General features: G+C 38.8%; 1 protein-coding gene across 1 annotated transcript; it reads left to right on the top strand.

Annotated features, from left to right (window-relative positions):
• Window positions 1-2,906: 2,906 nt before the first annotated feature.
• Window positions 2,907-13,789, top strand: LOC307004263 (uncharacterized protein). The gene is made up of 3 exons (XM_079623356.1): window positions 2,907-3,023; window positions 4,942-5,074; window positions 12,014-13,789. Exons 2-3 carry the CDS (start codon window positions 4,990-4,992, stop codon window positions 13,420-13,422), a joined length of 1,494 nt encoding a protein of 497 aa, XP_079479482.1. The 5' UTR covers window positions 2,907-3,023; window positions 4,942-4,989; the 3' UTR covers window positions 13,423-13,789.
• Window positions 13,790-27,622: the final 13,833 nt, after the last annotated feature.

Here is a 27,622-nt window from a genome sequence, read left to right as displayed (position 1 = left end):
CAGACGTTGCCAGCACTGAGGAGGCGATCCAGAAGACTGTGATGGGAATTTATGTCATAAGACATGAAGGTGCAGACATGGAAGACAGCCCAGCAGATCTTGGAGTGGTATTAGAGGGTCAAAAGGTTCTTCAGGACCTTACCAGTGTCCCATATGCAGCAGCCATGTTGCTGGGACTGATTTATGGACTAAACCTGAGCTACCCTCCTGAACTAAGGTACACATTCGAAGTCCTTCAAAAAATTATTCTGGAGCTAGATGGCAACAAGTTGTCCAATAAAGTCCAAACACTGAAGACCAAGCTCTTTCTCTGATATGTTTGAGTAAGGACTCTAACATTCTGCCATTCCAGGAACAGTCCTTAATGTTAAAAAAGGGCAATATTTTGATTTTTCTATTGCAGGTTACACTTGTTGTATTATTCAATGTTCAAAACTGTTGAACTTCGTTGCAAGCTGCCTATTTGGTGCTTGGTGCATCTGTTATTTTCTGTGAAAGATGTCCAGTAATATGTCATTTGATATGTCATTTGATAATTGTTAAACGTATCGTTAGACACATTTCCCATCTGGACATTTTGAATGCATGGAGGATTGTTTTATTATTATTGTATTGTGTCAATTTGTTAAAAAATGAAAAAAGTTGTATTTCTTTTACCAAATTTTATAGAGTTTTAATTTACACTGAATTTGCAGAAGTCTTTTGACTTTTTTTGAACAATGTGTAAAAGTAATTTTTGATGATGTTAATACATTTGCACAAGTTTAAAGAGATGAATGTATGGGTGAGCAGGCTGTTAAAAACTGTTAATTGCAACTGTTGAACAAATACAGTTTGATAATTTGTTGCATATCTTGTCTTTTTATGACTCTACAAAACAATCACAGACAAACAAATGCTGGTTTGAAAGGTGTAACTTTAAATAGATACTACTGAGTTAAAGTAACAAGAACTGATTGGATGGAACCACTGTCCATAATTTAAATGAGTTATTTGAAACAAATCTCCTTGTGTTTGTTGAATGTAACCTATTTGGACAGTTTTAAATAAACTAATGCATGTTCACTTAACTTAACCAATTTAAGTTACAGGGAAGCAATTCCATTGATTTAGTTAAACATTACTATTTCACATAGATTCTTCCTCATTCAGTTGTGTTGTCCCAACAAAAGGAGTTAACATAGATTCAAAAAATTATTGTTTTTATCCATTAATGTTAATAAAAAGCTATTTGCTTGTGTGGAACCACTGTCCATAATTAAATTAAGTAAGTTTAAAGAATAATTTTTTTGAGTGAAGGTTCATTTCTAAGTGTATTTGCATCAGCTTCCTCCTCCGTATCACAACCTGTAAGTGTTATTAATAATTGTTGCTTTTATGTTTTATGTAGCATGCTTAATTATTATTTTGTTTGTTGTGTAACCACCGTTTAGCTTCTAGGTCTTCAATGGCAATTGTATTGAGATATGTGAAGTGTTTGTCGTTGGTTTCGGAGTTGTCTTAAAGAATAGAATAATACCTCGTAGTAACGTAACTGCATTTTTTTTTTTTTTTTTTTTTAAACGTTATGTTTATGCATCGGGCTAACGCAAACAAAGACTGATTGTGCTTTTACAATATGAACTCTGGGCTATGCTCGCTAACATAACATTAAATTCTTTATCTTATTTTTAGTTTTTTACTACAAACTACAAAGCAGTGGACTATAATCATTATTATAACACAATTTAATTAATAAAAGCATCATTGTACTCCGTGTTAAACAATAAGTATTATCTCTGTAAACACTGCTGGGTCATCTGACCAATCGCAGATTAGCGTCGCGCAAAGGAGGGGTTTGGAAAAATGAGTCGTTGAACGAATCATTTGGGAGTCGGTGAGCAAATCAGGTAGAAATAAATGCATATTATACGAAAACAAAAGTGTTTTTTGACATTGCATGCACGTAAAACTGTTGTTGGGGACTCCCTAAACAACATTAGGAACATTTTAAATGTCATAATAGGTGCCCTTTAAAACATTTCAAACATGACATGCAGGAAAACATTTTTTTGGCTAAATTGTGCACTTGATTTACTAATTTGTTCCCTCAATTTATAAATAATGCGCACGATTTACTGTTTCGTTCACTCGATTTGCTATATCATACGCACGATTTTTAAATCGAGGGAACCAAATAGTAAATCGTGTGCACAATTTAATAAATTGAGGGAGCAAATTAGTAAATCTCCTAGGTTTCCTTTATTGGAAATGGATTTACAAACATAATTTTACTCCCCATAATAAAAGATACATACTGAAAAATAAATCTGTCTTCTACAAGGATTGGAATTGAAATTAAAATTCTTAAAATCTTATTGAAAATGTTCTTTTATATGAGCAGTTTTGTTTAAAATACTTTTTGCAATATAAAGGAAAATTGTCCTCTCATTAAAGTGAATATTTTATATTTGTGTCCAAATCATTTCCACAAAAATGTTACGCAGAAAAAAACTTTTCAACATTGATAATAATTATTATTAAAAAAAATGTCTGAGCATCAAAGCAGATTAGAATTTCTGAAGGATCATGTGACACTGAAGTCTGGAGTAATGCTGCTGGATCAGCTTTAATCATAGAAATAAATGAAATTTTAAAATATATTAAATTTGTAAACAATTGTTTCAAATTGTAATAATGTTTTGCAATATAACAGTTTTTACTGATTTTGATCAAATAAATCCAGCCTTGGTGAGCAGATGAGACTTCCAAAACATATATATTTTTAAAAACTTTTGACATGTACTGAATAATATAGTCTGTTATTATTTTTTTTCTCTATTTTTTATAAATTTATCACATTTTACACTATTTGCATTTCAATACAAGGATGTTTGGTATAAATGCCAAATTTTGAACGGTAGTATGCATGCACTCTTGTCATTTTTGCGTGTGGACAGGACTTTTATTTTGGTCTGGTGATGTGACGTCATAAGTTTGCGCCGCTAGCCAGCCTGCATCTGTTGTGATTCGGCTGAAGAAAGGTTTGTGTTTTAAAACAATTAGTTGTTTAAATAGAACCGTCCAACCTGGAAGAAACATATTGAGGAAATAGATTAACATGCAGGATGATTTTAAATACAGGGCAATAGCTGGAAAAGAATGGGGAGCAGAAAGAGAATCAATGTTAACAATATAGCAAGCACTGATAAGGTTTATTATTGATTATGGATGCATGATTTATAGTTCAGCATCAGAAACATTATTAAGCTCTTAGAATATGCTTAGGTGCAACTAAAACAATACCAGATGCACTTTAGTTTAAGAGGCTATTGAGTTTGAGGAGAGTTTAATTGTCTTTCTGTCTTTATAGAGTTATACTGGAAATCATATAGCTAAAGATGTTTTAAATCATTGCTGGGAATACTTAAATAACAAAGTGAGTGGATATGGATAGAATAGAAACAAATTTGCAAAGAAATATCAGATTGAAAACATAGAAAACATGTGTCACCTGTATGGTGAGAGGTCCCAACATGGATAACTCCTGGTGTTTACAATTGATTAAGAGATATTAGAAAAGGGAATGGGAGGAAATGGGTAAACTGAAATATTATGTAAATAAGCACATACAGGAAATTCTATGCAAGTATCTACATTATACTGATGGATCTAAAGACTGAAAAACAGGGCTTCTAGGAGTAGGAATATATATTCCAGATATTAAAATATCATTAACTAAAAGATTGGGTAGAGGAAGTAAAACCAGACAGTGTAGTGGTATTTTCTGCTTCTGTGTTAACATCACTATCTACTCATTCTTCTAGAGAAGATTGTGTGTGAAATATTTACATTTATTATGGCGTATACAAAGAAAAGGAGTGGTAGTTGTGTTCTGCTGGGTGCAAGCACACGTAGAATATATGGTAATGAATCTGCTGATGAATTAGCAAAAAATGCTTTAAAAAGGGGTATAAGTGGTAGAAATAGTAGAGAAGAGATTATAATTACTAGGATGAGACTTGGACACTTGGGACTGAACGCTTAGCTGTTCATAACGGGAGTACATGAGACTGGTTTATGTGAGAATTGGAGAAGGAAACAGTGGAGCATATAATATATGACTGTAAAAGGTATGATGAAGAAAGAGGAATTAATTGCATATTTAAACAAGAAATACAAGGTAAATAAGGATTTGAAATATTTATTAGGATATGATTTTAATAGAGAAGGATACAGAATATTAATACAATTAATATATATATATATAACGGTTAAGTGGAAGGATTTAAATAAGGAATGAGGATGCTCTAGTCTATTCTGGATCTCAGAATTTAATTTAATTTACTACGGAATTGTTCTGGAGGATCTGAACACGCAGCAACAGAAAATGGAATAGGATGGAGCATCGAGTAATTATAAATGTAGGAAGATATGAAAATAAGTAAATAATGACTGTAGGTGGCGATATGCACACTGGATGCAAAGCGCCAAAAAACTGAAGAAGAATCAAACCATCCAATCAATTGTATAATTCTTACAAGTGATGCAAAGTTAATTATTTATTATTAAAAGTAACATTGTAATTGTTTAACTAATAGTTTACCCCTGGTCACTTAATGCGTTTTTACTGATCGGATAGATATTGCTGAAGAGAAACCACCTCCTGGAGTTGGTTTAAATGGACGTTATTTTTATCAGTAAGGTGCGTCTCATTTCGCTCTCTATGTTGTGAATCAGATTATTGTAAACACGAATTCGGTCACTGATGAGAGGAACGAAGCTTTCGAGATTTCAAACTAATGATTTGTACAATGATTCACTGATCATGAACTGACTCTCTTACCAGTGCGCTGAACTAGGGAGCCGATTGAGACGCACCCAGAACTTTAGCTTGGGTTGATTTTTCTTTGTTAATTATTCTCATCTTATACATGACGATGTGTCACTCTAAACACACAGAAAAACTCTTGGTGAAGCAACAAGATCCACGTGACGCACTATTTAAAGATGGCGTTTATTAAAGAGGAGATGGAAGACATGAAGATTGAAGAAACATTCAGAGTGAAACAAGAAGATACTGAGGAACAAACAGGTTGGTTTCATTCTTAAAGGGTCATGAAACCCTAAACCAAATTTTCTGAGATTATAACAGAGGTATGTGTGTTGAACACCATTGAAAACAATGTTAGTATCTGTTAGATTTAATAGTAGGGGGAAAATGGTTAAATTTGAGTTTGTATCCGCTATTTTCGTCTTCCGGGTTTAAAATCTTCATCGTGTCCTGTGACGTGGCAGTGCACCGCACGTGCTTTGATGACTCATTGGTCTCTCATAATTATTAATGAGACTGAGCTTTCATATCCTATGAGAAGACTCTGTCTCTTAATTATTCACGACACCACGTGGATCTTTCCAATGACAGACATGTCAAACTGTGATATTGCGTAGTAGATGAGCAAGGCAATCATGGGACAGAAGTGTTTGTTTTCGTGGTGCAATAGTTCAAGTGCGTTGCATGTGTTTCCCCGCGATGCTGCCAGGGCTAGACCGCCATCTATTATGTCTCTATTTAGCCCTGGGTATCCAGGAGGAGAGAAGTCCTCCACCTCCACTGAGCCCTGCGTACTGGTACTGCTGCCACTGTACATTTCTATGTCACTGTCCATCTTTATTATTGGGGTTCAGGGGGCGCGTAGATCGAGGCTATGCACAGAACGTTTTTTTAAGCTGAAAATGTATTATTTTCAAATATATGCATTTATAGTGTGTATATAAACAACTATATATGTTATAATGACATTACATTTAATGTTTTATTCGATAGAATTCGATTACTGGGCGTTCAGTTACTTTTTGAAAGGACAGAAATAAGCTGTCAGTGCATTTCATTAGACTTTAACTTTGCCTGCTATAAAAATAAAATCAAGCATTTTTTACTCGCGTTTTACCACAGATTTTTAATGACAGTCGATATGCATGGCCAATGACAGTTATCCCTGCCGTGCCACACCACACCCACTCCACTCCCTTCTCACAGCCATCCACGCCCATTTAAGTTGCATTTTTCAAAAAATATTGTGAGCTAGACTTGAGCTGAAAAAGTCATTTGATTCTTATAGGATTCATGGGGATTTTAATAAGCTAGTGTGCTCCAAAGTAATGACAAAATTCGCATTTAGAAGATCTATCCTAAGCATTCAAAACTTAGTCTCTCACTTCTGCCAATTTGGATAAATGACATCACTTCAGCTTCAAATTAGATTTTCTGTTTTCTGTGCTCTCTAGAATCTGAAGCGTCCCGCCCCTACATTATAAATTGAAGCTGCGGCTGAAAATGTTCACTTGTTACTACATGGTGAATGGCATAGTGCACTAGCCAATATAGGGGATAGGGAATGATTCAGACAGTGTAATATGCTTTCCATTGGGGCGAATAAAGTTTGGTTTCACAGTCCAGATGGTCAGCACAAAGCGGATCATATACGCGAGTCTGCGCAGACCACAAAACGTATCGGACCTATTTGAATTCTGCACAGAATGCTGTATTTTACAGCGATACGGCGGAGATTAAGAGAACGAACGGTTAGATATTACCGTATATAAGACGACCCTGAATATAAGACGACCCCCCCCCCCCCCCCCCATTTTCCAGACTTATTTTTGGGACAAAAAGAGATTTGTGTGGAAAAAATCTGGTTTTCAACAGAAAATTATTTTATTTGAAAATTGCACTGATATCGTGCACCTCTCTCTCTCTGCGTCTCGCACGGCAGAGAGGAGCAGCGCTTTAATTCAGTTAAACACAGATATTATGTTGCTTCTCTAATTTTACATGCAAGTATAGCCGAAATCACAGCACAGATATTGTCTTTATCTTATGTGTATTTGATTTCATCAGACGACGGCTCGATTATCAGGATTTTTGTGCAGATTAACATCTTGGAAGGGAAAGCTGGTGTTGTGTTAGTGGGTCGCGTTTCAGTCACTATTTCATATTAATTCCGTTGTTCTTTTCCCCTGTGATGTTGTCTATATCGCGAATATAAGACGACTCCCCATTTAAAAACCTCGTCTTATATTTGGGTATATACGGTATTCTAATGTTGCTTACTGCTAGTCTCATACAGACAAACTAACACATAGAATAACATTATAACTTTCACCACACTCAAATGCAGTTTACTGTGTAGGTGTAGAGCGAGTGAAACAGCGCTGGGTTACCTCACAAGTTTAATCCGTCACATAAACTGACCTGTGTGAGTAACTAGTAATTCAGCACTTGCAGGTAGTTCGGTAGAAATAAATGTCCTTATTCCTTTATATCCACAGGACTCGCGTGTGGTGCTGATTAGAGTGCGGATCGGGACAAATTTTTGTGTCCGAGCGTGGCCTGCGTCCGACAGAGCAGTAACCGAACCCGACCCGAGCCCAATAGGCATAAAGATATTTATGTCCGAGCCCGAACCGAGCCCGACAGTTCAAATCCAAAAAAATGTCTCATACTAATGACACATGTACGTTTGTTTGTGTGGAAAGCCCGCTTTTATTAAGCAACTGTAGGAAGGCATTCGAAAATCTCAACAGAGGAGCGCATCAGCGCGCGGAGCATTGGCTACCTACATAATAAGCTGTTTTAAATTTAAAATGTCTAAAGCCTTATCGCGCTGATGTGACCGAGCCCGACCCGACCCCGAACACCATTTCTAAGTATCTGTCCGAACCCGGCCCGGCCCGGCCCGTCAGGTACCGTCGGGTCCTGTCGCGCTCGGGTCGGGTATCCATCCTCTAGTGCTGATATCTGTCTCTTATTAACAAAAAAAAAATACTATGGAAATCAATGGGTACAGTCTACTGTTTGGTTACCGACATTCTTCAAAATATCTTCCTTTGTGTTCAGCAGAAGAAATAAATTAATACAGGTTTGAAACAACTTGAGGGTGAGTAAACGATGACAGAATTTAAATTTTAAAGTGAACTATCCCTTTAAATGGTCCTCACATTTTCTCAAACAAGGCAATTTCTTTTATATGGTGTTTTGGAAGAAAAATACCTTGCAGGAAAACTAAACATGTTGTACAGTCGGCAACTGAGTATTTTTGAAAATTAAAAACACAGCAGTAACACAGTTGACCATACGGAAACATAGTTGACAAAGGTAACGCGCATGAGAAAGTAGAGAAATGAGCAAGAAACAAATAGATCACAGGTTATACTTAATAGATCACAGGTTATACTCAAAACAACAACAAGTTTTTATTTGTTATTGAACAAGTTCTTGAATGAAAAAATGGAAACAAAAAAAAACTAATTTTAATTCCAAGCGATTTAACACCAAAATGGCTCATGTTTGATATCTGTTTGTGTGAGAGTGGGAAAGGAGAGACAGAGAAAGAAATTAACCTGAGAACATCCTCAAACAAGTACCACAGCACATCTCACATGTGTTTCACTGACTTCAAGGATATATCTTCACCATACTTGAAAAGCACAATTGATCAATGATGTTGTCGTCATCCCACTGAATTTGGGAATGTAATTGATCTTCACACATGGCAGAATTCACCTAAAAGCTTAAGATTTGGGTTTTATTGCAGTGACATTGAAAAATCAGAACGGTTGAACACTGATAACTTGCATTACAGGATCATGTTTTCTGGGGCTGGTTATTGGCACAAATTTCAAAATTCGATTCACAAGCTTGCAATTCGATTTCGATTCAATATTGATTATTTTGAATATCAGGTACAATACATGGCAAATTTTCTCAAGGAAAACAAATCTTTTAACTAATGCTGTAAACTATGGGAGTCAGTTGTAGTGGTAGTATAAAACTGAAAAAAAGCTCTTTTACTGACGTCTTTCCGCGGTTGAAACACTGATTGAGCGATTCCATGTGTTCCATCTTATTAAGACAGAAGAGATCATGTGCGCTGCGTGCTGCTGCTTCTCTTGAGCTGAGCTCTGCCAGAGCGATCTCACGCCACAGCGCCAAAACGGTATTTATGTTTTTGAATTTAGTAAGAAAATGGGCGTAATTTGAAATCTGAGACTTTATTTCTTATCAATAGTAACAAAGCACAAAGATTATTTAGATTTATTGGATGGGATGCTCGCTACAATGTCCCATTCATCAACTGAAAACAAGATGACTAATCGATTCTTGGGATTTAAGAATCAATTATGTGGTGACTTGATGGATCCTGATTGTTGAAGGCAATGCAGGAAGTCTTTGTGGCATTTCCTGATGTTCTTATCCACTTATGTAACTGCACTGCTACACTGGACTTTACGAATACGTTGAAGAGGTGTTTAGCAGTTGGAATGTCCTTCCCTTCGAAAATAACTTTTCGGGGCATTGTTTTTAACAATACAGAGGAAGAAATGTTTTTCTAACCTTATTAAATGTCATCTTTTATGTCAAATTCAAAAATGTATATTTATAAATTGAGTATATTTATAAATAATAGGACACAATCAGGAAGAGTATGTTACCAATCATTATCAACAAATTTCATCTTTGCACTGACATTGGCATTGAAGAGCAAGAAGGTGTAATTTAGGTACATTTACAGACTGTTTAAAGGGATAGTTCACTTTGAAATTAAATTTTGGTATGTTTTAGCTTACCTGAAGTGCATCCAAGATGTAGGAGTCTTTGTCTCCGCAGTAGTTTCAATTGTGATATTTTTAGGTCAAACCGTTCTTGTCTGTCAGTCATATAGTGCAGGTATATAGGTACTGTCTCCAAAAGCATGCAGAGATGTCTCTAATAGCATGCAGAGAAAAGTCCAAATAAAAATTTCCCCATCGTAAGTGCACATTGATGGCCTAAGACACGAAACAAGCGGTTTGTGTGATAAAACGAACAGTATTTATATAGTTTTTATCTCTTTTACACAACGACGTCCAAGTGATCTGTTTACACCGGATTTCTTCCCCGGAAACTAATCTAACCGCCTTCGATTGGACGTTGCAGTGTGATTGGCTGTACGGCTCAACGTATGCCTTTGATTGACATGAACTATGAAGCGAGTAGTGCGTCAAGATAGAAGGCTTACAAATTGGGAATAAGTGAAAACTCAACACTCCCGGATGAGTTCGTGCGAGCTTAGGCCATCAATGTGCACTTACGATGGTGAATTTTTTAATTTGGACTTTTCTCTGCATGCTATTAGAGACATCTCTGCATGCTTTTGGTTACAGTGCCTATATACCTGCATTATATGACTGACAGACAAGAACGGTTTGACCTAAAAATATCAAAATTTAAACTACTGCGGAGACAAAGACACCTGCATCTTGGATGCACTTCAGGTAAGCTAAAACATACCAAAATTTAATTTCAAAGTGAACTATCCCTTTAAATGCATTCATGCCACTTCCTTCACATCCTCATTAGAGTCTGAATTTATTCAGCAAATGTGATTCCATCTCCCATTACTCGCATTAACTCTTTTTCGCACGGGTCAAATCACCTCAAGCGAGCTTAAAAACTTTTGCGAATTAAGGGTTTTTCTTTCGAAATTTGGCGTTTCCATCTCCCGTTTCTGATGTGATACTTCAAAATGTGCATAAAAACAGGGTGATGGAAATATAGCTCCATCTACATGTACTACAGGCATGTACTACAGACTGCAACGAGTTGACAATGTTGAGGAGAGGTTTTGGGATTACATTAAACGACTTTTTCAGCAGTTTAGTGGGTATGGGACCCAGCATACAGATGGGTTTGATGCTTTATCTAAATAGTGTTTCCCACAATATTTTGTGAGACTGTGGTTGGGTGGACCTCGGTCCCTCAACAAGAAAATTTGCACAGTTTAAGTTCAGCGTGCAAATTTAAAGGGGTCATGACATGTTTTTTTTTTTATTATTATTATGTTCCCTTAGGTGCAAATATAGTATTACTATAGTTTTTTTTTACAAAAAAACGTTTAAAATGTAGTGATTTATGACCTTTTCCCACCCTGTTTCTCATCCTCTGAACTCTTAAAGGGGAAACACCCCCAAAACAGACTGTTTGAATCAGTGTTAACGCCCACTGTTATGATTGGCTAACGTCAGTGCCTATGCATCAATTATTAACGCCCCCAGCCAGAACCTGTGCGGATTCAGCGTATTTAAAAAGTAGTTTAAAGTTTTAAACATATTACTTACAGTTTGCGTCGTCGTTGTTGAGCCCAGAATAGTCGGCAAGGACTTATCTTTGAGCAACAGTTTTCTGGCAAAGCCAGCATCATTTTGGGATTTGTTCTCAAAACAGTCATCCTTCAAATGAACAAACGCTTAAACTAACACTGCCGTGACTGAGACGTCCGCAAAAAATAAAGTGCATCCATTTTTCCCTGACGACTGGATCTTTCGCAGCGTATTCAAAGATGTTGTTTGTCCACTGCCAGGAACAGCACATCTGCGTGGCATCGCAATTTCCCTGTACACAGACCCACTCGCTGTCCGTCGACTGAACACTTGTGAGGCGCGCGGGCGCGACAACGATACGAAATGAGCGTAGTTGTCTTGCGCTTAAAGCGTAGTTGTCTTGTGCTGGAGGCAGTCTATATGCAAACGCTGGTACGTCACTTCGTACCGTGACGTCACTTCTTACCATGGATCCAGAACGAGCTGTATTTAGAGCTTGATTAAATAAATGATTCGTTTATAATGGGGAGGAAGTCTTAAGCTATGAAACTTGCAGGACGTTTTAATGGTACAAAGACCTCTTATATACCAAAAGATCAAGGCAAATTTGGTTTCTCATGTCATGACCCCTTTAACAAAGAACCAATTTGGTGAATTGACTTGTACCTGAACTTTAAAGGGGACTCAAAACTTTGTTCTAATTTCTACACTTTTATGTGAGAAGTTTAAATATATTTTCGGTACATTATGAAACTGAGGCGGGACAGATTAGACCATGGCGGGCGGGCTGCCACAATCTAGTTAAGGAATGGGAAACATTTCAATGTTTTGATGTCTGTTGCTTTATGCCATTAAACTGGGGTTAACTTTTATTTGTCTTTTTCTGCTGTAGACCTGATGGCACTGAAAGAGGAGAGTCAAGAACTGAATGAAATGGAAGAGGAAGCTCATGATTTCATAACTGGAGAAAAATATTTGAATGTCTCACAGACTGAAAAGACTAACAGGCATGTAATAATTAACTCTGAAGACAAGCCTTTCAAATGTAAACAGTGTGAAAGGAGTTTCCGATTCAATAAATACCTTAAGAATCACATGAAAATGCATACTGAAGTGAAGCCTTTCACATGCCATCACTGTGGAAAGGGTTTCTGTCATAAAGCAAGTCTCAAGAATCATAGAAGAGTTCACACTGGAGAGAAACCTTACACATGCCCTCAGTGTGGAATGAATTTCTCATATAAACCAACTCTTAATGCCCACATGAAAAGTCACACGGGAGAGAGCCCTTACGTCTGCAAACTGTGTGGGAAGAGCTTCTCACAAAAAGGAAATCTTAAGTATCACATGCGAATTCACACTGGAGAGAAGCCCTTCACATGCTCTCTCTGTGGAAAGAGTTTCAGTCATAAAGTAAGCCTCAAGTCTCACATGAGAATTCACACTGGAGAGAAACCTTACACATGCACCCACTGCAAAATGAATTTTACATATAGAGAATCCCTTGATATCCACTTGAGAGGTCACACCGGAGAGAACCCTTACATCTGCAAACAGTGTGGGAAGAGCTTCTCACAAAAAGGAAATCTTAAGTATCACATGAGAATTCACACTGGAGAGAAGCCTTTCACATGTTGTCAGTGTGGAAAGAGTTTCAGACATAAAGTGACCCTTAATAAGCACATGAGGATTCACTCAAGAGAGAACTCTTTTAAATGTAATCAGTGTGGAAGTATTTTCACAGATAGAAATCACCTTAAGAAGCATGTAATAACTCACATCGGAGAGAAGCCTTTCATGTGCGATCACTGTGGAAAGGGTTTCACACTTAAAGGAAACCTTAAGACTCACATGAGAATTCACACTGGAGAGAAGCCTTACGTGTGCCATCACTGTGGAAAGCGTTTCAGATTTAAAGGAAATCTTGACACTCACATGAGACTTCACACTAGAGACAATCCTTTCACGTGTTTTCAGTGTAAAAAGAATTTCACGTGTCAAAGAGACCTGAAAGAACATTTGCAAATTGCAAACTTGCAGTGTGGCAAAAGGTTTAGAAAAAGGAGCATTTTCAAAAATCACCTGAACATTCACTCTGGAAAAGGGCTATTTAATTGTGATAAGTGTAACAAAAAATTTGTTTTGCCGTCACACTTACAAATACACCTGAAAAGTCATGCAGAAGTCAGACCCTATTTGTGTTCTTTTTGTGGAAAGAGATTTAAATGGCTCGGAAGTTTAAAATGTCACCAGAAAATACGTATCTGTGGAAAATCAAGGCTACTTTCATACCACAACTAAATGTGGACCAGATTATCTTCTGCTCTTTCTCTTTTTATTCTTTATCACATGTAACATGAATATGTAAGCACAACTTTTAGAATCTGAAAATGGATTGGATTTATTTGTATGGATATTTTGTGCATGTAAGCATACCTAGTATAAATAAAAGGACAAACTTAATGAAACCATGAACATTGCACTGTTATTTGATTTTAGTGAATAAATGCACAGGTTTTGTCAATTTGGACTTGGATATGGCTACCTTTGGAGCTCATCTGATGGAATTTGTAAGCTGTGTTACCGCTGATACTGTCTCAAACTATGATTTGACAGGAACATTTATTAATAAGTCCTGTATTAAGTTAGAGTATGAAAGTCCCAAAACTGTTTTTTTGAGGTAAATGTAGGAGTCCTTTAATAACACGTGGGGTGTTTAGGACACTGGAAATTTAAATAATCTAGAGTCCATATAATTCAGAGCTACTATGTAAATGAAGACATTCAAGAATACAATTTTCATATGTAAAAAAAAAACAAAAAAAAAACTCACAATGTACGTGCTCAGTGTAACTGAAAACTGTTTGGAAAAATGTGTTTATAGCTCTATTATACAAATAAGTAAAAGGAACCAAACAGGACCACATGATGATGCCAAAAGACAACTAAATCTGCTGTATTGACTTGACTGCATTTAGCTATATGAATCCATTCAGAATGACTAAACGCACAAAAATAAACTTTATATATATATATATATATATATATATACACACATTAAAGTGACCTTATTATGGTTTCTCGAATATTCCCTTTCATGCTGTTTGTCATATAGCTCTTTGTGAATGTAAACGTTCTGCAAAGTTGTAAAGTCGAAAGTGCACGATAAATTAAGTTATTGTCTCCCAAAAGAAAGAATCGACCCGTTGTTATTCAAATCCCACTGCGTTATATTTCTATGTCAAATTTGCATGCCTGCATATGTTGTATGTTGTCCACAACACGTCATTTTCAGTACCCAGTTTATTAGGACCAGCATACATAAGAAACCAAACACAAAGTAGGTGGCAAATATAATCAGTAACCATGGCAACAAACAAGGATTAATCGAAAACCAATGGAACCATTGAGACAGAAACTACAACTCATGCAACTCAGAAACAATATGAAAACAAAACATACACCTGACACAAACATATACCGTTTTTTTAAATGATCAAAGAATACTCCTATTACCACTTATTTATTCAATTGGGCTTTCATTATTTCAGTCTCGAAACTTTAGTTTGCTGCATCCCTTTCTTAAACCACCTCTGATATGGGTGTAATAATTATCTGGTTTCCAGGATATATATCAATCAAAACATATCCATTTTCATGGATTTTTCATTAGTTTGCAAATTTTTGAATTAAAGTTATAGACCTATCATTTTTAGGGATAGAGAATGTCATGATCCTGGCTCTCTCCTCCTCCTCTGTCTCCCTCTTGTGGTCACACACACACAGACACACACGTTCACTTACACACTCACACCCACTCTCTCGTCTTTTCATCACCCTCAGCTGTTTTCACTCTACATTCTCCCCGCTAATTTCCTTCCACCTGTTCCCTCTTTTCCTCTAATTGCTTCTGCTTCTTCTAGCTCTCACCCTCCTTGTCTCATTGTCAGATTATTTTATGCTACATGCGTATTGCATCTCGCTTACCTGTCCTGTCCTGTCCTGTCCTGTCCTGTCCTGTCCTGTCCTGTCCGTGAACTTACTGGAGCCGATTCTAAGACTGTATATTGCTTATTGTGCTATTAAGTGTTCTCTGTATCCTAATCAGCTGCCTGTCTCCGAGATCCCGAACAGCACCTGCTTCCAGCTACTGGATTTCTCTCTCAACACGTGAGACCCAAGGCTCGCCACTCTCTCTCTGTTTTCTGGCTGCATCCTGCGCTGCACTGTCCCAGGAGAAGATTTCTGTTCTCGTTTATGAGCCAGCCAGCTATTCCTGTTTTCTATGGACTCCGCTGAACTTTCTGTTTGTTTTACATTTTGTGGACAGCTTCTAATTTACATTAAAGACTATTTTTGCCGTATCTCGGTTTTGGGTCCTCTCTCATCATAACCGAGAAGGGAATCCTGTTCCTTGAGATCTACCTAGTTCAGATCCAACCTTGATCCAACACTCCTGTCTGTAATTATCAAGTGCTCCTGTATATCTAAATTGGTTCAGTTGTTTGTCGGGGTTGTAGATGAACTTTGCAGGATCTCTAGGAACTAATCTAAGGGTGTATTCACACCAGGAAAGTCCGATAGTTCACTTGCTTTGGTCCGGACCAAATACATTTTTTAGTTTTTTTGTTTGGTACGGTTCGCTTTCACACTGCTCTTTTTGCAAGTGAACCAAAATGTGTAAACAAAACCACATGTGTGCTAAGGTTGTCCATTCATTGGACAAGGATTCTCAAGTAGGGAAATCAGGAAGTGCAAAAAAAAAGGTTCGGAGATATACAGTCATGGCCAAAATTGTTGGCACCCCTGGTAAATATGATCAAAACTGGCTGTAAAAAATAAATCTGTATTGTTTATCCTTTTGATCTTTCATTCAGAAAATTGGCAAAATTCTAACCTTTCATTGAAGCAAGAGAATTGAAAGTGGGGCAAAATAAGCTATTTTTTTTGTTTCATCTGACCATAGAACCCGTCCCGTTTGAAGTGCCAGTAGTGTCCGGTACTTTTCAAACGTTCTATGGTCAGATGAAACAAAAAAATAGCTTTTTTGGCAGCAAACACTTAAGATGGGTTTGGTGCACACAGGGATAAAAAAGTACCCCATGTGTAAAATGAAATACTCTGCTGTATCTTTACTGCTGTGGGCCTAATTTTCTGCCAGAGGTCCTGGACATCTTGTTCAGATACATGGCATCATGGATTGGATCAAATACCAACAGATAAAAAATCGAAACCTAACAGCCGGGGCTAGAAATCTTATAACGGGCCATGTTTGGATCTTCCAACAGGACAGTGATCCAAAAACAAATATCAAAATCAAAACAAAAATGGGTCACTGAGCACAAAACCAAGATCTGCAATGGCCATCCCAGTCCCTGGCCTGAACCCTATAGAAAATGAGTGGGCTGAACTGAAGAGAAGAAGCACCAACATGGATCTGGGAATCTGCAGGATCTGGAGAGATTCTGTGTGGAGCAATGGTCTCTGATCTCTTGTCAGGTGTTCTCCAATCTCATCAGGCATTATAGGAGAAAACTCAGAGCTGTTATCTTGGCAAAAGGAGGTTGCAAAAAGTATTTAATAAAAGGGTGCCAATAATTGTGGCCAACGTGTTTTGGAGAAAAACATTTATTTCATAATGTGATTTAGCCCCACTTTCAATTCTCTTGCTTCAATGAAAGGTTAGAATTTTGGCAATTTTTTGAATGAAAGATCAAAAGGATAAACAATGCAGATTTATTTTTTACAGCCAGTTTTGATCATATTTACCAGGGGTGCCAACAATTTTGGCCATGACTGTATATAAAAAAAAAAAAATTGGAGATTTCGTACTGCAATATTTGTTCTTTTACTGTTTTTGTGTTATGCTTTTAAAGCATTTATGCGCGATTAGACTAAAGAGAAGGCTCTGTATGTGAATGTCCTGATGCGCACACACTCATTCATTCATTCCATTCCAATGATGCACACACGACGCGCAGAAAGACGCGCAACAGTATCGTGTGGCCAGACCGCGCGCCGGAATGGAATTCTCTTTCGCACTTGAACGAACAATATTGGGTCGATATTGATATTGGGTCGGTTCATGTTCACATCGTAAACGAACCGTACCGAGACCACCTCTTTAGCTGGGTCTCGGTTCGATTGTTTGGTCCACACCCGAGTTCGATTGCTGTATTCACACCTGCCCAAAAGATCCAAACCAAGGGGGGAAACGAACTAGAGTTTGATTCAATTGAACCAAACAAGGCAGGTGTGAATACACCCTAAGATTGGGCACCCTAGGATAGTTATCTTTCCCAGGCCTTGGAACAGGCACCACAATTCCATATTTCCATGTTGAGGAGAGTTTCCCTAATTTCTGTAGGCCTACTTCATTATAAAGTCTGCATAAACATTTAATGCATATACACACTTTCCGTGGATATCTCTTACCCCTTCAAGAGCCTGCTTAAATTCATATAATGTAAATCTATCCATTTTATATTCAGAAGGGCCTCGGTTCCCCATATAACTTGGGTCTGTATTCTATTGAGGGACAATATTTACCCCTCATGAAGCGGAAGTTGTGTCTTATTTTCCGAGTGAAACTAAAAAATAACTAGAGGGCATAGCTAATTTTTTTCACTGGGAGTTGATTGGATCTAGAAAAGTAGCCATTCCATTCAGCTCGCTGTCAAAGCTAGCAGCATGACAGTTGGACGGGATGCTCGTCAAACTGATGTCATTTCCTGAAGAAAATATCAGTGGTGCTTGCAGTGGTAATAATTCAGCACTCGGTTGCTAGGGTGTTGTACATGATTGCATACAAGCTAACAACCATGTCTGTACGATATTGTGGAGCTGAAATATGGCTTCTATAGGTTGCAATATGGTTGCTAGGTGGCTCTAAACGGTTGCTAGGGTGTTCTGAGTGAACACTATATATATTGATTAGGGGTGTAACGGTACATGTATTCGTACCGGACCGTTTCGGTACAGGACTTTCGGTACCAAATGCAATCTTTCACGTAAATTAGGCTAGTTTTGTGTGCGGAACATACATCAATTCCGAGTTTCCACACGAACATATTAAGTGTCGGAAGTCTTCGCGTTGCACTGATTAAATCTGATTAATCGTTTTTGTGATTCAAATACATGTAAAATATTACCATAACATCTGTCTTCCTGTGTGCGGAAATTTGTTTATGTTGCTGTGACAACGCGCGCCTGTGTTAAGAGCGCTGATGCGCTCATCTGTGGACATTTCCGAATACCTTTCAGTTAAAAGCGGGCTTTCCACACAAACAAACGTACATGTGTCATTAGTATGAGAAAAAAAAATTGACTTTAACTCTAGGGTCGGGCTCGGACATAAATATCGCATAAATAAAGATCACCACATACACGGCACGCTCGCTTTAGCCCAGCCTCTCGCTAGCTAGCGTCATGGCCAATATTGGTTTGAGAGTATTTTATTTAGTGGAGAACTTTGCAGCAGTATTTTATTTCTTATTCTTTATTTTTTATATCTTTTTTATTTATTAGCCTAACGTTATATTTTATTAAAAAGTGTGTTTAAAAAAGTGTAAACAAATTGTTTAAAAAAAGTTTATAGTAAACAACCAGCAGTTTAAAGGGGTCATGACATGAGAAACCAAATTTGCCTTGATCTTTTGGTATATAAGAGGTCTTTGTACCATTAAAACGTCCTGCAAGTTTCATAGCTTAAGACGTCCTCCCTATTATAAACGAATCATTTATTTAATCAAGCTCTAAATACAGCTCGTTCTGGATCCATGGTAAGAAGTGACGTCACGGTACGAAGTGACGTACCAGCGTTTGCATACGACCGCCTCCGGCACAAGACAACTACGCTTAAAGCGCAAGGCAACTACGCTCATTTCGTATCATTGTCGCGCCCGCGCGCTGCGCGCCTCACAAGTGTTCAGTCGACGGACAGCGAGTGGGTCTGTGTACAAGGAAATTACGATGCCACGCAGATGTGCTGTTCCTGGCTGTGGACAAACAACATCTTTGAATACGCTGCGAAAGATCCAGTCGTCAGGGAAAAATGGATGCACTTTATTTTTTGCGGACGTCTCAGTCACGGCAGTGTTAGTTTAAGCGTTTGTTCTATACATTTGAAGGATGACTGTTTTGAGAACAAATCCCAAAATTATGCTGGCTTTGCCAGAAAAGTGTTGCTCAAAGATAAGTCCGTGCCGACTATTCTGGGCTCAACAACGACGACGCAAACTGTAAGTAATGTATTTAAAACTTTTAACTACTTTTTAAATACGCTGAATCCGCAAATGTTCTGGCTGGGGGCGGACAAAACAGACTGTTTGAATCAGAGGATGAGAAACAGGGTGGGAAAAGGTCATAAATCACTACATTTTAAAAGTTTTTTGTAAAAAAATCTATAGTAATACTATAATTGCACCTAAGGGAACATAATAATAAAAAAAAAAAACCCATGTCATGACCCCTTTAATGTTTTGCATTTCTTTCCCTTACTGTACCGAAAATGAACCGAACCGTGACTTTAAAACCGAGGTACGTACCGAACCGTGATTTTTGCGTACCGTTACACCTCCAAAATTGATATATTTAAACTAAGTTCCATTTTTTTTTTATTATTATAAAGTCATAACAAGATTTCCTATCATTGTTTTAATGAGATGTGCTAGTTTAGCCTATTTTATTAGTGCCGAGAATTTTTGCCATTTTTTTATTAGTTCAAAGATTCAAAATGCCTCCAGCACTGAAACCTGCACGCGAGTCCTCTCGCGCTTGAATGGTTTAAAAACACTTTTTCCTGTATGTACGTTTTGGATGCGTGTGCAGCACATAAAACAGCGCTTGAGTCTTGAATGGTTTAAAATCACATTAAAGCACTTTTTCGGTTCACACGTTTTGGTTGTGTGCAGCACATAAAACAGCGCGAGAGTCGTTTCGCGCTTGAAATGGTTTAAAATCACATTTTCTGTGACCGCGCTTTTTACATGTGCGTGTCATCAAATTTTTTATTTTATAACAAGTATCCGCTACCTGACCTCAAGTAATGTGAAGAACAAAGAATTTCACACATTTGTAAAAATGCTCTTTATTTGAATGAGTGGGTGGCTTTTAAAAGAGCCGTTGTTTCCTTTGAAAGGACATTTGGTGGCTTTAACTTTGGAGTTCCACCTGCAGAGCTTCTCTTCGGTTGCTCAGCAGAAGCTGGTTTCCCTCTCGGCTCAGACTCCATCGCTAGACAGATGGGAGAGACAGATGTTTCTGTGGTGAATGCAGCGCATCTGTCTCCCTATCAAAAAGCCAGACACCGCCCCGTTGATCCACCGCCGGCGCCTTTCAACGCTATAGCCAGTCTGACCTCTCCAACTCAGACGGGGTAGAATGTGAGAAAACACAAACTGGTTCTTGGGAACTTTTTGAAGCATTTGGCCAGGTCACGCTTTATTTCCCGAAGGAAATCCAGGCGATCGCGGCCCTCCCGACACAAACTGTTCCCATCCAGGTGGATGATCAGGATGTCAGGAGCTGAAGTTCTGGCCCGAAGAGAACGCAGAGCTGGAAGCAGCTGCTCCCAGAGTCTTCCTCCTCTGCCATCCCAGGTGATCTCACAGCGCAGATCAATGTTCTCATCGAGGCGCTGCTCACAGAAGTATGCAGCCTGCGGATGATTGAACTGCCGACGATCCAAACGCGTGGTGCCATCTAAAAGAAGAGTAAGGGATCTGCGATTTACCGCCAGTATTTATGATGAGTGCTGCACGTTTGATTGGCTGTTACGCATTCTACAGGCCCCACCCAACAGCACTTCAGAGCAATCAATGAATTATATGGCACATTTATGCCAACTGATTGCTTATGAACGATTGACAATTAGCATATAGTTTGGATTGGCGGCATGGTTCCGTTCTGGGCGAGAACTCTTTGCGCATCCATGCAGCTTAGCATGGATAAGAGCAGCAATAACCCTCCTCAGGGTAAACAGAACAGAATCAACATGAATGTTTTGCAGATATCATTATTTCAAGATTTTAAAGTACAACATAATTCGAGAATTTATTCTGATGCAAGGGGAATCAGAATGCCAAATCCTGACTGGGCGAGAGGAGGAGCGGGGGATGGAGGAGGGTAATTAGCTCCTGAGAAATGTGATGGCTGCTGATAATACTGAAGGAGCTTATATATGTACAGTGATGGGCGTCGTATTCCTATAGGTGGACGTGGATCAGCTGAGAGTCAGCTAATGTGAGCTTGACTAACGTGATCTGCCAGAACTGACGCTACGCTTGATTTAGACTGATTTTAAGCTTTTAAATGATCCTCTTACCATCTTAAAGTACCATCTGTGAATATATGTACAATAACAATAATAATAAAAAAAGAACGTTACGTTGTCCAGAAATCAAGAAATAGTACATTATCTACTATAGATAATGTCTACTCATACAACCACTGATGAGCATATTCTGTTTGGATATCAAGCAGGGACACTTAAGTGTGCATTTTTTTTTGTGATTCCACCGGAAGCTCAGCACGGATGCGCAAGAGGGTGATGTGATGTTCGTTACCACCACTACCGTCTGTGCGTCCCTGCACGTGCTTCTTGTGTATCCTGCTGGTAGCAAATAAAAATTTTGTGCATATCTCAAGCTAAAATTTAATACTGAGCAACAGTGCGTATTATATCATTTTTATTGTTTTAAATGGCACAACTCAGTTGTTTCTGTTAAAGGGATATTTCAGGATTTAGCAGTAAGCTTTGTATATGTAGAAAACTTGTATTTTCGAATTACCATGCTTTCCTCCCTCATATCCCCCTGAGACGAGAGATTTATGTATTTTCGTCATCTGAGTTTTTTTTGGCCAGAGGCTAAAAACTACAGCCAGTAGAAGGCGCTAGATCCGCATGTTTTCAACCCGCCCATAGAGGGAGGGATCTCACTCACAGAATGTACAAATAGTGTCAGCCATCTTTTATTTGGAAGCTAAGCTAACAGGCTCTTGTTCTGTGGAGAAAGCTGAGTAGTAGGGGTTACCATACATCCTTTTTCCCGGACATTTCCGGCCGCCGAGATCGTCCAAAATGTCCGGGATTCAGCTTTTGCTTTCTGCGGTTGCCATTCGTTGTTTACATGTTTTTGTTTCAATCTAACTGAATTCATTCCAATTGGTGAATCTGAATGTAGTGTTTACATGAACGCTAAACAAGTGATCGGTTGATGTGCATTTTAGCATTGTTAAGAAAATTCACGCTCCTCCCTGAGAGATACGAGACCGGTGCGTCTGACAGCTGCCGCTCATCAGTAATCACGCCACCGGCCTCGCGTCGTCCTGTTCGCCACAGTAAACATGATGAATGGCGACTGTAGAACACAAAAGCCGAATCCTGAACATTTTGTGAGATATCAAATTGATTGATTAATTAATTAATTGTAAGCATCCAGACTGTGATATGCTTTTATCGCATCTCTCGTGTAAGTTGCACGCAAGCAGCCGCAACACGCAATCGGATAATGAGCCGTCAGACTATTCAGGTAAAAAGTTTACGCACCAAAGTCTTATTTAAAGGGTCCGATTATTTCAATCATCGTTTATTTTCAGTTTTTGGAAATACTTTAACTGTTGCCTTTTCGTACGTTTTTTCGGACTTAAAGTACGAGCTTGTTTTAATGGATCTGTGGTTCTAAAATGGCGCCACCAGAAATGCTTCAGGGCCAGACATGCGCAGTAGCATTCCAACGCATTTGTTATTGTTTACGTCTTTGAAATGGTCTATATAAGTATTATATAAATATACAATTAACTGTTATAAGGAGTTAGTGTTATGCAATTAATTACTCTCTTCTATTTCTTTATTCCTTATACAACCTGTAAGAGTAACATTTTCTCCAGAAGGTTGTATAAGTAATGAAGAATTAAATAATCATTAGCCTAAGTCTGAGTTTTATCACCTCCCTACCATAAACATAAATGCTTAATGTTGTTCTGATCTTAATGCTACCAAGTACTTTTAACATACTTGGTAGCATAAAGATCAGAGCAACATTAAGGATTTATGCTTACATTTACATTTATTCATTTAGCAGACGCTTTTATCCAAAGCGACTTACAAATGAGAAGATTAGAAGCAATTAAACTAGCAGTAGGACAACAGTTTGTAAGTGCTATGACCCTTCACAGTACAATCCAACGCATTTTTTTATTTTTTTATTTTTTTATAGAATGGATAAGAAAGTGTTAGTGTTAGTAGTACTGGATCAAGTGCTCAAGTGCTGCCGAAAAAGATACGTCTTCAGCAGTTTCTTAAAGGAACACTCCGACTTTTTGGGACTTTAGGCTATTCAACTTATCCCCCAGAGTTAGATAAGTCCATACATACCTTTTTCATCTCCGTGCGTGCTATAAGTCTGTTTGACGCACCCACCGCTAGCCTAGCTTAGCACAAAGACTGGATGTAAATGGTTGCAGCTAGCATACTAATCCAAATAAGTGACAAAATAACGCAAACATTTTCCTATTTACATGTTGTGATTTGTATAGTCACAGAGTGTACAAAAAACAAAGTCACATGAGACACAGACAAATTTAACCGTATAAATACTGGGAACTATATCCCCTGAATATAGGGCGGAGTGATAACCGCAGCGCACCTGAGATGCGCTCTGAACGAACTCTCTGCTCCTCACCACGGCGCGTCTCAGGTGCTGCGGTTATCACTCCGCCCAAGTAGCAGTGCTTCGCCTTCAGAGAATATAGTTCCCAGTATTTATACGGTTAAAATATGTCTGTCTCATGTGACTTTGTTTTTTGTACACTCTGTGACTATACAAATCACAACATGTAAATAGGAAAATGTTTGCGTTATTTTGTCACTTATTTGGATTAGTATGCTAACTGCAACCATTTACATCCAGTCTTTGTGCTAAGCTAGGCTAGCGGTGGGTGCGTCAAACAGACTTATAGCACGCACAGAGATGAAAAAGGTATGTATGGATTTATCTAACTCTGGGGGATAAGTTGAATAGGCTAAAGTCCCAAAAAGTCGGAGTGTTCCTTTAAAGATGGCTACAGACTCAGCAGCTCTGGCTAAGTTAGGCAGATCATTCCACCAGCAGGGAACAGTCATGGTAAAGGTCCGAGAGAGAGATTTCGTGCCTCTTTGAGATGGCACCACCAGATGCCGCTCACTTGCAGAGCGCAAGTTTCTGGATGGCACATAAGTCTGAAGTAATGAGTTCAGGTACAGGGGAGCAGTCCCAGTGGTTGTTCTGTCTGCAAACATCAGTGACTTGAATTTGATGCGAGCGGCAACCGGCAACCAGTGCAATTTCATGAGGAGAGGAGTGACGTGTGCTCTCTTTGGCTCGTTGAAGACCACTCTAGCTGCAGCATTCTGGATCAGTTGCAGAGGTTTGACAGTGCAAGCTGGGAGACCAGCCAGGAGAGCATTACAATAGTCCAGTCTGGATAGAACAAGCGCCTGAACAAGGAGTTGTGTAGCATGCTCTGATAGGAAAGGCCTGATCCTTCTGATGTTGTACAAGGCAAATCTGCATGACCGGGCAGTGCTAGCGATGTGGTCTGTGAAATTCAATTGGTCATCAATTACAACTCCAAGGTTCCTGGCTGATCTTGATGGAGTTATGGATGACAAGCCTAGCTGGATGGTGAAGTTGTGATTAAGTGCTGGGTTAGCCGGGATTATGTTTATGGTAGGGGGAGGTGATAAAATGCATCAGACTTAGGCTACTGATTATTTAATTTAGATTTATGGAATGCATAGAAAAAACACTTAAAGCAAAATGTATTAAAACGCGTTTTATTAAACTGTGAAAATTAGCAATTCATAAACTATAAAACAACGAATAACAATTTTTAACAATTCATAAACGATAAAACAACTAATAAAAAATTTAACAATTCATAACCGATAAAACAACTAATACAAATTTTAACTATTAAAATCGAAACAAAAAGTCAAATTGACTCAAACATGACCTCCAACATCTCCCCCAACGGTTCAATGCTATGAACTATTTTATGTTGGTGTGTTAGTGTCAGTTTAATTGGCAGGTCATCAGCAGCGATGTCGAGGTGTAGAGCCGCAGGGACAGTGTACTCCTCGTAGACGTCAGTCAGCAGAACTGTGGCGCCTGCATCTCCCTCCATGACCCCGATGATGGTGAGCTACACCTCCACTGGTTCAGCTACAGTCTTCTGAAATGTAATAACATGAATGGAAGTCTCAGCAAAGGCATTATATATCAATAGACATGAGTCATTACATGCAGGCCCGGATTAAGACTTCAGAGGCCCCATGGCACAATTTCTTGTAGGGCCCCCCTCCCCCACACGTGTCCACAAACAAGGTTTTTAATTATAGGGTACTACTTGTTGAAACTCCTCTAGCTTATACAAGATTTACACAGACAGTTTACAGCACAATCTGGACAATAACAACACCTTTAATTATCCATCATACAGGATTTACACCACATTGCTTTCCTGGACCAGCAGCAACAATATCAAGACATTTCCCTGTGTAGTGTAACTCATTGGCATATGCAAGCACTTACTGCCTCACCTCTATAAATCCAGTCTATTAATCAGGTTCTTCCATAATTCTCACACACACACACACACACACACACACACACACACACACACACACACACACACACACACACACACACACACACACACACACACACACGCCTGTTCATGCTTCCTGTCTGTCCATCTTCTCTGTCTATCCTCTGTCTCCTATCTCCAGATGTTCTTTTTGTTCTCTTCTTAGCTATCCAGGGACTGTCTCTTTTTGCCTGTCTCTCTCTTCTTTTCCCATTTTTCTCTACTCGCCATTCTAGTGATGAAAAGGAGGCAAACAGCATAGGTCAGTTTGACTAAAACATGAAAGTATTAGATAAAAAATTAACAATAAAGCAGTTAGAGCAGCACACACACACACACACACACAGTTTACCTCTACTCCTCAGGGGCTCTCTCTGTCTGTCTCTTTCTGTCTGTCTGTCTCTTTCTGTCTGTCTGTCTCTTTCTGTCTGTCTGTCTCTTTGAATGGCTCTCTCTGTCTGTCTCTCTCCTCTCCTCTTCAGGGGCTCGCTCTGTCTGTATCTCTCCTCCTCTCCTCTTCAGGGGCTTTTTCTGTCTGTCTCTCTCCTCCTCTCCTCTTCAGGGGCTTTTTCTGTCTGTCTCTCTCCTCCTCTCCTCTTCAGGGGCTTTTTCTGTCTGTCTCTCTCCTCCTCTCCTCCAATAATGCAGAACAATTAGTTCATGCGTTTATGACCTCAAGGCTAGATTATTGTAATGCTCTACTGGGTTGTTGCCCTGCACGCTTAATAAACAAACTACAGCTAGTTCAAAACGCAGCAGCTCGAGTTCTTACCAGAACCAGGAAGTATGACCATATTAGCCCCGTTCTGTCAACACTGCATTGGCTGCCTATTAAACATCGTATAAATTTTAAAATATTGCTGATCACTTACAAAGCACTAAATGGTTTAGCTCCGCAGTACTTGAGCGAGCTCTTAACGCATTATAGTCCTTCACGTCTACTGCAATCTCAAAATTCCGGCCAGTTAATAATACCTAGAATATCAAAATCGACTGCTGGCGGTAGATCCTTTTCCTACTTAGCACCAAAACTTTGGAATAGTCTTCCTAACATTGTCCGGGAAGCAGACACACTCTGTCAGTTCAAATCTAGACTAAAAACACATCTCTTCGGCCTAGCATACACATAACACATTATAGACTTCTATAATTAGGCTGCATAGTCTAGAACAGCCGGGACCGGGAACACTTCCCGTAAATCCTGATGTACTTGGTACATCATAAGAAGGATGGCATCTACGCTAATATTAGTCTCTCTGTCTATCCCGAGGTTTACCGCTGTCCACCGGAACCAGGCCGTATCCAGATCTGATGAAGGACCAGCGCCAGGACACGACGACACTGCTGACCTGAAGTGTCAACCAGTCTCTCCTCCTCTCCACTCCGACTTCAACCAACCAGAACTGGACAAATACTCTGATTCATTCTGAACTTCTGACCTGTAATGCTCCTGAATCATAATCATACACTGTTCACTCATTGGCCAGAGGAGAACTGGCCCCCGACTGAGCCTGGGTTCTCCCAAGGTTTTTTTCTCCATTCTGTCACCTGATGGAGTTTTGGTTCCTTGCCGCTGTTGCCTTGCCTTCTGGCTTGCTTAGTTGGGGACATTTAATATTCAACAATATTATAGATCTGCCTTAAAGGTGGACGATGATGAAATTGTTTTTTGTGTTATTTTCATGTAATCACTGTGAAGCTGCTTTGATACAATCTGTATTGTAAAAAGCGCTATATAAATAAAGGTGACTTGACTTGACTCTCCTCTTCAGGGGCTTTTTCTGTCTGTCTCTCCTCTTCAGGGGCTTTTTTGTCTGTATCTCTCCTCCTCTCTTCTTCAGGGGCTCGCTCTGTCTGTATCTCTCCTCCTCTT

Source organism: Phoxinus phoxinus (assembly GCF_949152265.1).
Source record: "Phoxinus phoxinus genome assembly, chromosome: 9".
Taxonomy (NCBI): domain Eukaryota; kingdom Metazoa; phylum Chordata; class Actinopteri; order Cypriniformes; family Leuciscidae; genus Phoxinus; species Phoxinus phoxinus.
The sequence above is the reverse complement of the archived record's forward strand: the minus strand, read 5'-3'. Positions and strand labels throughout refer to the sequence as shown.

Excerpts from the sequence above, each read along its gene's own strand:
- LOC307004263 (XM_079623356.1), top strand. The coding sequence starts at position 4,990 with ATGGCGTTTATTAAAGAGGAGATGGAAGACATGAAGATTGAAGAAACA. Across the intron at positions 5,075-12,013 it reads AGATACTGAGGAACAAACAG|ACCTGATGGCACTGAAAGAG; the intron begins GTTGGTTTCATT and ends TTTCTGCTGTAG.